The sequence below is a fragment of the Centroberyx gerrardi genome, chromosome 18 (genome assembly GCF_048128805.1).
Source record: "Centroberyx gerrardi isolate f3 chromosome 18, fCenGer3.hap1.cur.20231027, whole genome shotgun sequence".
NCBI classification, from domain to species: domain Eukaryota; kingdom Metazoa; phylum Chordata; class Actinopteri; order Beryciformes; family Berycidae; genus Centroberyx; species Centroberyx gerrardi.
In genome coordinates this window covers 10,212,275-10,223,422 of record NC_136014.1, presented here as the reverse complement: position 1 = coordinate 10,223,422, position 11,148 = coordinate 10,212,275, and the positions used below count along the sequence as shown (strand labels likewise).

General features: G+C 45.2%; 1 protein-coding gene across 1 annotated transcript; it reads left to right on the top strand.

Annotated features, from left to right (window-relative positions):
- The first annotated feature begins 4,076 nt into the window (after positions 1-4,076).
- sesn1 (sestrin 1) lies at positions 4,077-11,145 on the top strand. Its single transcript, XM_071920482.2, has 9 exons — positions 4,077-4,301; positions 5,184-5,249; positions 5,360-5,560; positions 5,732-5,914; positions 6,294-6,530; positions 7,041-7,295; positions 7,402-7,592; positions 7,786-7,930; positions 8,063-11,145. Exons 1-9 carry the CDS (start codon positions 4,200-4,202, stop codon positions 8,147-8,149), a joined length of 1,467 nt encoding a protein of 488 aa, XP_071776583.1. The 5' UTR covers positions 4,077-4,199; the 3' UTR covers positions 8,150-11,145.
- The last annotated feature ends 3 nt before the right edge of the window (positions 11,146-11,148 follow it).

Here is an 11,148-nt window from a genome sequence, read left to right as displayed (position 1 = left end):
TTTATCCTCCCCTTTATTAGTTAAAGGCTGTTGACAATTCAGCTGCATGCTTATAAAGGAAAAACAACTGCCTTTGTGAGCTTTTGAGAAAGTGGCTGCCATGCCGTCTTGCTTGTAAAAAGTTTAGTGAAGTAATCCTAGATGGGAGAGTAGACCTCTAAGAAACAGGATATATTATTACTTGTTCCAGATTCAAAATCCACTTACATACCACTGTCCAATATAACTTACACTACCAATCAAAAGTTTGGACACACCTGATTGAATGTGCTATGTTTTTCATTATCTTAAAGCCATTTGCCAGTTGATGTGACACTTTAAGAACATCTGAATGGCGAATGAGAGCAAAACAAAAGCAGACTAATATTTATCATCCGCATCCCAGGAGGAGTTTACAGATAATACATCCAATTTGCGTCAAATCATTTTCTGAGGCACTGTTACAGTTTTACGTCGCTCAAATCTTACATTCCTCAGCTGCAAAGGTCACTCATTTTACTGAACTCTCCACACCTTACATTGTTTCGCTCTAATCTGTGACAAGTATTTCACACTTCATTTTAACAATGGGATATTATCTAATATGTGTCAGAGTTTCATCTCCCCAGACCTGGGAGTGCGTCAGCTCAGTGCGTCTTGATAGCGGTCTGATTGTCCTCCTGACTTGAATTAATGAACTGCTAATGTCAAACTATCAACACTGGTGCTAAGTTAGGAAAACATTTCAGACTCTATCCAAGTATTTTTTATGTGAATTATAATGTATCCAATTAGAAAGGCTGAATGGAAACGTCAGATTTCAATAAATGTCCTCATTATCACGAAAGGTTTTATGTTAGCTTGAGGCTAAAAGTAAAGGTTTTTTGTTGATGAAGAAATTATGCAATAAATAGCGATAGAGATCCATTTGTCAAATAAATAATGGCGCAGAAACTTTTGCAGCCAAAAGCAAATCTGTAGAATATCAGTTCATTATTGTTAAATAATAATAAGCTGACAGCAAAGAACAATAACAACTTACTGTTCAGTTCTTGAAAGACTCTTGTGGATGTGCTTTGTCGGACATAGCTGCAGTCTATATTCAACAAGCCATTTTATTTACTTCAGCCCTGCTTATCAAAATGCACCTAACAAGCATTTCATTTTTTGCAACATTTCAGAAGTTTTCTTAAAGTTCAGCTGGATGGAAGCAGCTTATGACAAGCAATGTATGAGCAGAAAACAGCTTCTTCTTGGCCAGGGAAACCACAGTGGGGATATAGAAAAGTTTAATTTGGACAATTTCCTCAGCTGTTTTGCTTGATGGGAATATCTTTATTGCCATTACTGTAAGACCAGTGGAAATGTGTCCATTGTTCAGACCCTTCCTCCAGGAGATCACTATCTAATGATCTGCATGCTGTTAAAACAAATCTGAGATGATTCCTGTTGTTTCCAAAAGCCTTGCCCTCCATCATAACTAATCCTCCCAATGTTGTGATAACCTCCTTATTCCAGCCACGCCACCACCCATCACACACATGTGTGTGCGCGCGCACACACACACACATACACAAACACATCTACAGGGTGGCATGGTCTTGTGGTTAGTGACCACCCCATAGCCAAAAGGGCACAGGTTCATTCCCTGCAACATCTGATGTGTCCATCAACAGTCATGTGTCTTGTTGAAGTTTCCTTGAGCAAGTAACAGAACTCCTACTCCTACCTCGCTCATTGTGGCGCGTTCACACCAAACGTGTTTGGAGTGTTTACTCCTTTAGTTCGGTTATGGATGCGATTCAAACTCAGGTGCACACCAAATAAGCGCACCAAGATGCATGAAACTACGGGTCTCAGTCCTCTTCCAAGTGAACTGTGGTGTGGTTCATTAGGAGTGTGAACTTAATTGTACCAACTACAGGAAAGGACCCCAAATGCAAGGTTTTATGGGTAGAAGGAGACGGATGTTGACATCTGACAATCACCAGTTACAGTGACAGGTTACCAAAACTCTGTCCAATTACTGAACTACTTTTGAGTCCATGTGACTATTGTTTACAAGCCTTGGTTCACTTAATTGGGCAGTGTGAACCTGAACAGTCCAAATACAACAAAGTAAACTTTTCAACTATGGTTCGGACCAAAGAAAATGAACTGTCGGTGTGATCGCATCCTAAGTCGCTCTGGTTAAGAGCATAGGCTAAATGCCTGAATCACTGAAACACACATATACACACACATGCACACACACACACCCTGCCCCTGATGTGGGTACAGTAAAGCCCCACAGAGAAGTCAGTGTGTGCACTCTGACAATAGTGTTTGGCTCCTGTCCGCGAGGCCGGACCCCCGAGCCTAAGCGCTTTTATGTGAAAAGGTTTGGTGTGTCGTAAGCCCTAACGCTGACCAGCCTCTTCTGCAACTTTGCTGAGCCATGGGGCTCCCAGCAGCCCTGCTGCACCCAGCAGAGTGCTGACTCCAGCCCCGGGGGCATGTTTACTGCTACCCCGCACCCCCACCCTGTGGCATCAGGAGAGGGTGGGGGGTGGGGGGGGTGGACCCACACAATGAACCTGCTGAATACTGTGCTATCTAGCTATCAGCGCTGGGGGACTTGCAGACGCTTGCCAAACTGAGCAGGCAGGCTCTTGATCAGAGTGCAGCGGGGGTGGGAGGGGTCGCCTTGCCTTGCCTTGAAGCTACGATCGTATCCCACAGACTTAATGCCACTCAAAACTATTTTGTAGTTTTGCTCCCCATAAAAGAAAAGACTACTTTAATAGCCTGTTTTTGAATGGGAAACTTGTCATTTGGAAATCTCACTGTGAAACACGACACACAGATGTGTGTGTGCATACACATATACACGCACACACACACACACACGCTAGCCATTAGATAGCCAATATGACCATGCCTTTGTAATGTGGTTGCTGGAAATCTAGAGATGAAACACACTTGACTCACGCAGCTGCTACAAATAAATAGAACTGTTTATCTGTTGCTTACCAGGAATTTCTAAGACAATTCTAGCATTTCTTAAAAGTAAAAAAATCCCCAGCAGACCTGTATCTGAATGAACTAAAGTGGATGTTTAACCCCTAATATATTATGTACAGTACATGTTGTTGCTTTCAGCACATCTCATCCGATATAATTCAAAGTAATTATTGACTCTCTAACCACAAATAGTGCAATGTGATAAACCAGCAGTACACTGTTCCAGTGAATGTGTTATTGTCTAGCTGGGATAAACAAAGCAATAAGAGCTGCCTTTCTTATCTCTACTTCCTCCTGGCTTTGAAGGAGTCCTTTTGCCCGAGCTGATTGGTGGAGGAATGGCATTATCTCTGGTCTGATAGGCTGCGGTGCAAAGCCACTAACTGAATGGCTGTTGTTGTCGAGCGCCAGGTCCTGCAGGTATCCATCCCTCTGTCTGCTGATGCTGATCATTGCACAGCAGACCTACCTTGTTTACTGCTGCTGCTCACCAAGGAGAGCTGGGGCTCAGCTTTCACCCCCCTGCAGAACAGTCAATAGGGGGACTTGCTGCTGCATGCAAGCTAGCTGGCTTTAGGTTGTTGTTTTCAGTGAATGCACATTACACAGATGGGGACACAGATTGCAGACACATATAGTACCAGCTACCACTGCCAATGCTGAAAAATTAATTTCTAAGAAACTTAGGGTGGCCACTCCATGTCATGTAATTGAATGAATAGAAGATGTGTTGATCGGTTTGATTGCACAGTAAAAAACAAGCAGTGATAGCCTGAGGGGGTTGTTGTAAAAATGTTGCATACAGAGTGGGGTGCATAATAGTAAATTCGATCATGATCAATGGCAGCAGGAAACAAAAGGAGAGAGAAGTGATGATGTTTTCTTAGGGGGGGGATTGTTCTCCCTGCTCACGTTTAGACCCCCCTCTCTCCTCACGGTTCGCTCCGCCCCCTCCGGCTCCCTTCACTGCCATTGGCTCCGGGGAGGCTGTTTTCGCCGCGCGATTGGCTGCCGAGCACGTCAGTCATGCGGACCTCGGCTTATTTACCGAATGTATGTGCAGAGAGAGGACGGTATTCTGCTGTAGGGCTGCAACAGCTGACTACTGAGCACTTTACCCAGTGCCTCAAGGAACAAAGAGAGAAGGAAACAGCCATTCAAATTACATTTCTATTTTTTTATATCTGAAAAAAATCAAAGTGCAGCGAGAACACGATATGAGGCACGCAGTAGCACCGACGGAAAACGTGGAAAATAATTCTTTTACGGTGACAGACCTGCTAAAGATATGCACTCATTGTGAACGGCTAAGCAAAAAGGTAAGTCAAAGAATAGGTTAAAAGGGCAAATAACCCCGTTAACAGTGCGCAGACGGTTTTGACACTTCGGTTTGCTGTCGTAATTTAGAAAATGATGTGACAGTATTAGTGGTTTCAGGCGACCTTTTTGCTCTGAGCAAAGGAGCTGCAGTGCAGTCTTTTGTCCAGGCTTGTTTACCCGTTTGAGGAGTTTGTGCTGTTTGTCATCGGACAACATGTCACTGCTGGCTTTTGTTCCTTGTTCATATCAATTCCAAAGAGGTCGAGGTGTGAATGGGATCTCGAAATGCAAGTTTTTAAGCCAGTGTCGTTTCCGAATAATATTCATTTCGTGGTCATTCATTCATCCACTTCATTACTTCATTGCTTCATTGTGCGCAGCGGGACAGCAGAAAAACCCATCGAGTCCCCACTAGCGGACATGTCTCGACAAGCAAGTTAAAGTTAAGGGACATGATAAGAGGAATATGCGACTGGTTTTTATTAGCATATGTCTTATTTTTTTTATGAAAGCTCAGTCTCGCTTTGTGTGTTTGGCTAACCTCTTAATTGTGAACATTTGGAGTGATAATTTTGTTTAATGAATCATTTTATCATTTTATGTAAATATGTTGCCGCTACTATAGAAAAAGCATAGATCTCATTTTTATTGGATTTTGTCCATAGTCTCTGAAAACCAATAACGCTGCATCAGGTTTACTGCAGTCCCGAAACAAAGCGACTCTGGTTTCTCACTGGCGAAGTAATAAAGTGGCTGTAGAGCGACCAGGGCAGAAGTGAGAAGTGATGCACTGTGATTGCAGTCAAATGGTGCTAGAAGCCTCACCTTCCTTTTCCCCTTGGTTTTAAAAGAGTTTGTTTTTCTCCTTTTTTGTCTTGCAGGACTTGGGAGTAAGGATCCCAAGACCTTTAGGTAATGGACCAAGCAGATTCATCCCTGAAAAAGAGGTACGGAGACAGATTACCTCACTAGAGAATACAAACTTTTTTTACCTATTTTATAAACATAAGGTTGATGCAGAAAACATCTAATTTGTTGCTATTCTTCCTGTTTTTAGATCCTTCAAGTCAGTAAAGTGGACGCCAGGACGCAATCGATATTTGAGGATGCGTTTGCAGCCCTCGGTCGCCTTGACAACATCTCCCTGGTGATGGGCTTCCACCCGCAGTACCTGGAGAGTTTCCTTCGGACGCAGCACTACCTGCTGCAGATGGACGGCCCCCTGTCTCTGCACTACCGACACTACATAGGCATCATGGTAAGAGCACATTAATCCTCTATACATCCTCAAACCTACCCTCCCTGAAACGTTGAGCTGTCCAGTCCAAGTTTATGTCAAACAACGCGGGCCTGTAGATTTTCAAAGCGGCAGACTCTGAAGTGATGAAGTCCTGAGCTGAATTCTCTCTCTCTCTCTCTGATCTCGCAGGCGGCGGCCAGACACCAGTGCTCCTACTTGGTCAACCTGCACGTCAACGATTTCCTCCAGGTCGGGGGCGATCCTAAGTGGCTCAACGGCCTGGACGGAGCCCCGCGGAAGCTGCAGCACCTCGGCGAGCTAAACAAGATCCTGGCCCACCGGCCTTGGCTTCTCACCAAGGAACACATCGAGGTGAGGGGCCGCAGTGGAGCGGTGCCACTGGGCACGGACCGCAGGGTGGACGCGGACGAGAACGAGAAAGGGCCTTATGTAACGGGGGCTGAGATCATGGGTGGAGGCTGGAGTATTGCTGCAGCTGTGTAACTTGGAAGGCTTTGGCGAGGGTGATGGTATAGGAAAGGAGAGCTGAAGGGAGGAATATGGAGGATATGGGAGTAGGCCGGGGGACAAACGGACTGAGTAGAGCAGGAGGAAAAAGAGAGAATCGGATTGGAAGGGTAGAGACGCGTTTTCCCTGCTTCCTGAAAGGTCGGACATATTGAAGTCATTATTTGGCCAGAGGTAGCAATAGGCTCACATCTATTTTTCTTTTTTTTTCCCTTTTCCCCAGCACCTGCTCAAGGCCGAGGAGCACAGTTGGTCCCTGGCAGAGCTGATTCACGCGGTCGTCCTCCTCACACACTACCACTCCCTCGCCTCGTTCACCTTCGGCTGCGGCATCACCCCCGAGATCCACTGCGACGGTGGACACACGTTCAGGCCCCCCTCCCTCAGCCAGTACTGCGTCTGTGACATTGCCAATGGCAACGGGCACGCTAATCACCATGACGATCTGTTTGGCAACCAGGTGAGCGGCTAAGCATGGTGTGTGTGTGTGTGTGTGTGTGTGTGTGTGTGTGTGTGTGTGTGTGTGTGTGTGTGAGTAAAAGAGAAAGAAAGAAAAAAGTGAGATCATGTAAAGTTTCTCTTCTTAGCCTGTGAAAAGTGACATTAAGTAAATTCCAGTCAGCCGGTATAATCCCTATACCCTACACCCTGTGTGTGTGTGTGTGTGTGTGTGTGTGTGTGTGTGTGTATTTTTAAGTAACAATTGGTCAGTGAATAGCTTTTGGCACTAGGAACACAAATGTCAATGTTACTTATCATGTAGAACAGATGATTCTAGCCAGAAGTTACTGCAGCTTAGTAAAAAATGTCTCATATTCTGCTTCTGGTCGAGGGGAATTATGGTTATGGTTTTGCTTGTAGTTGAGGTGGATGGTTGAGGTTTTGTCAAGAGACAGTACTGGGATTTGCGGTTCCTGTGGCCGCCTGCACGACCGTCTGCCTAACCCAGGATGTGTTGTTGTTTGCGCAGGAGCTGTCTGGCGAGGTGGAGGTGCTGATGGAGAGGATGAAGCAGCTGCAGGAGTGTCGCGACGAGGAGGAGGCCAGCCAGGAGGAGATGGCCACGCGCTTCGAGAGGGAGAAGACGGAGAGCATGCTGGTGGTGACCGCCGAGGACGAGGAGTGCGTCCCCTCCAGGGACGTCTCCCGCCACTTCGAGGACCCCAGCTACGGCTACAAGGACTTCTCCCGGAGGGGGGAGCACGTGCCCACCTTCAGAGTGCAGGTAGAGATCACACACACTCCCAGGAAATCCCATCCCTCCTCTACCTATATGATTAAATACTCTTTGATTTTGTCATTAACTCGTTTTCTTCGTCTCCTCTGTGCAGGACTACAGCTGGGAGGACCACGGCTTCTCTCTGGTCAACCGGCTGTACCCCGATGTCGGTCAGATGCTGGACGAGAAGTTCCAGATGGCCTACAACCTGACCTACAACACCATGGCAATGCACAAGGACGTGGACACCTCTATGCTGCGCAGGGCCATCTGGAACTACATCCACTGCATGTTTGGCATTAGGTCAGTCACTGGCTACTCACCAACTCATAATTTAGCTGAAAATGTAGCAGTTAAGCCAAGAAGCATGCTTTGTTTTGTAATGAGTGTAATGGGTGCTGTTATGCTCAGTCAGCACTGTTTAACACATTATATTAAAACAGTTTGCTGTCATTGGGTGTCATTGTTCCTAACATTGTTTCTCTCTGTACCTCAGGTATGATGACTATGATTACGGGGAGATAAACCAGCTGTTGGACCGTAGCTTTAAGATCTATATTAAGACCATGGTATGTAGCCCGGAGAAGACCACCAAACGAATGTATGAGAGTTTCTGGAGGCAGTTTCAGCACTCCGAGAAGGTGAGATGAACTCCTCACTTCCTACTTGGTCTCAGCTGTGAAGTCTTTGATGCAGCTGTTTTGAACCAGCTGACTGATGAGCAATGTGTACTAACTGTCTCTCTCGTCTTGTCTCTCTCTCGTCTCCCCCAGGTCCACGTTAATCTGCTTCTTATGGAAGCGCGCATGCAGGCAGAACTGCTCTACGCTCTGAGAGCGATCACCCGCTACATGACATGAAGTGCTTTTGGTGTTTTTATCGTTGTCTTTTTACTGTCGTTGTTGTTGCTCATTATGGGACACTTCAAGGAAAAAAAAAAAAAGAAAATCAAAGGGGGGAAACGAAAACAAAAAATGTGGAAGAGATGTGAAAAGCTCTGGTTTGTGGCGATGCTTGTCCTGGTGTCGGATGGATGTTGGAAGAGGATCAGAACAAACGAAAGCAAGAAAGAATGAAAGAACTGTAAGAGAAAAGTCATCTCAACCTACAAGTGGATACACAAGCTCAGCTCCTGTTGCCTGCAGTGCCAAATCTGACCAAGAGAGGGCAGCCTGGAGCAAATTCCTGCTATCCTGGGGAGTTTGTGCCGGGCCAGAGGACTGACACAGGAGGCATCCAGGCCGACATTTCAGTATTCCACCATGCAACGCGTTGGTTGCCAATCTCTGCTGTCTCCTGGCTGAGTGAAGACCCATAGCGATTCTCCAGAAAGCAGTGCAGTCAAAAAAAAACAGCCTGCACTTTGATTCTGTAGTCACTGTTATATTTGTTTAGTTTCTTTAATATCTTTTTATTTCATTTTGTATCAAGAGAAGTTGATGTTGTTGATGTTGTCGTCGATGTGGTTGCTGTTAGTGGTAACTGGAGATGGAAGCATTACTTGGGCGGTGTTATTACGTGTGCCTGAACTATCCAGCACAGTGAGTAGACGTGCTGATGCTGCTGCTTTCATGTATTCATTGGGGGTCATATTGACCCCAAAATCAAACCCCCCCAACCCCATAGTCCCCCCTCAACCCCTATCCAATAGAAATCCACTGCATTAGCCCCCCCATGTCCTATATCCCCCCCTCACCCCCACCCCCCAATCTCAAATGTCTATGTAAGCTAATCCGAGGAGTGTTTGAAAACCGGAGAGGTGTGGAGAGAGAAACTCAAAAAGAACACTGTCTGAGCCCTATTGAGTTTGACTGTAAGTGTGTGTGTGTGGGTGAGTCCGTGTTTGTGACGAGTATGAGGCGCGGATGTGTGTGTGTGTGTGTTTCACAGAAAATAACGGAAAAAAAATAAGTCTTTTTGAATTTCAAGCGTCAAAAAAGCGAGGCACTTTGAAGGAATGAGACTTCTTGCTTCTGCTGTAGCTCTGTTATTGTGAGGTGACTGTTTATCATTTTGTTAATGATGTTGTCTTTATGTTTCTGGTAATGGAAAAAAAAAGTAAAAAAAAAAAAAAAAGCTAATCAAAAAGAACGTTAGAAACCAGGTTTTCCAGGAGGGATTTGCTTCCGGTTGTCCTAACCACACCTGTCTGTCTTCCGCTCATCCCAGCCGCCTGGTCACCCTAACACTTTCGAAGCTTTGGATTGTGAATTTTACCAGTAAATGAATACCTCTTCTGTTTTCTCTATAAAACATATAAGAAGTGCTCTTTGGTGAGCAGAGAGACTCTTTCTGGGCCGCCCCGCTCCCATCGGTAGGGAGCCGGGCCGGCCCACACAGGGCCGACTGCGCTCGATTGGCTGTCGAACGCAAAAGGTTGTAGCTGTGCTTATTCCCCCGCGGGGGAAACCTAACCAGTGCAAAAGCAGCTTTTTTATTTTGAACAGAGGTGTGGGACCTCTGCTGTTTTGTTTTTGTTTACTAAAACCAGTAAAGTACTGCATTCTTCTGAGGGTGGATTGAGACAATTGGACAGATGAATGATTGTTTGATGTAAAGCCGAGGAGGAGGAGGGTGGTGATGATGATGATGATAATGGAATGGTACATCATTTGGAGGTGGTTGTGAGAGGAAGTGGAGGTTTTATCAAACTTCTGACTGATGTCAGTTACTGACACTTTTTATATGAAAAAAGATAATGAAAGCAAAAAAAAAAATAAAACATGATATTGAATCATTGTGTATCATTCGTAGTTTTCTCCTAAACAATTTGTTTTCATTGCTTCGTCAAAGATGTATTATTACATGTGGAAAGGCCTACACATATTCAGGAAACAAGCAGTCATAGCACAATCAGATTCACTATCAGCACGCTGAACAGAGCGCATCACCACTGTTCCTGTTGTATGGGTATAGGAAACCAAGTAACCTGTGGCAATTAAGTGAGCCACTGATACAATTCTGCATGTTTTTATGCAACTGATGACTCATGAAATGACATGGAGAGTTACTCTAACTCCTTGTGTCCCATGTGTCCCAAAGTACACCCAGTTCTCATAATAAAGTTGAGTCTGATATCACTCAACAGTACGCTGAACTCAGGGGAATGGTTCAGTTTGTGTCATCCGAATAGTCCAGGGACTTTCACGTGAATCTCATTTACTGTATAAGCTCCAGACCTGTACGACTCAGTTAATGCTCCCTGTTCCTGTGGTGCGGTCAGGGGCAAAGTTTCCCATTCACTGAAAAAGACTTTGCACCTGACCAGAACTTGGAAAGAGACGGAGGGGAAATCTTGAAGGATACCTTTTGATCTCTTTCCTGCTGGGAAAAGTCCCTCACTTCCCTGAGGAGGAGCTAGGCTGGTAATCTGTCCCGACTCCAGGGGGTTTCCCATCAAGGCCAGAGAGAAGCCTGTCAGTATACAATCACCAGCAGAACGTCAGTGTTACGCCCACTGACCAAACAACTGCCTGCACAATTCGGTGTCTTTCCCTGACAATATATGAATAGGAAAAATCTGATTAAGCAACCTCACAATCAGCCAACTGTCTGTTTCATATCAACCTAAGAAATTCTACATAGAGAACAATGTTTGTTATTAACTCTGGCTAATGAGATGTTTTGGGGGGTTTTGAAACATTGGCTTGTCTTGTGGTTGTTTTAAGGTCACTATTGTGTGAAGACCAGGGGAAGTGACGCCGGGGGTTTTCACATTAAGTGCCGTTCCTGATTTGTTTCGATGTAATAACGATGTGATTTTGAAACGCTGTACTTTACTTGGTGTAACTTGTAAGCACTGCCTGGCCCCATATCTGTGTAATAATAAAGGCTTTGAGAAGCGAAACATTTCAAACAT

Excerpts from the sequence above, each read along its gene's own strand:
- sesn1 (XM_071920482.2), top strand. The coding sequence starts at position 4,200 with ATGAGGCACGCAGTAGCACCGACGGAAAACGTGGAAAATAATTCTTTT. Across the intron at positions 6,531-7,040 it reads ACGATCTGTTTGGCAACCAG|GAGCTGTCTGGCGAGGTGGA; the intron begins GTGAGCGGCTAA and ends TTGTTTGCGCAG. Across the intron at positions 7,593-7,785 it reads CACTGCATGTTTGGCATTAG|GTATGATGACTATGATTACG; the intron begins GTCAGTCACTGG and ends TCTGTACCTCAG.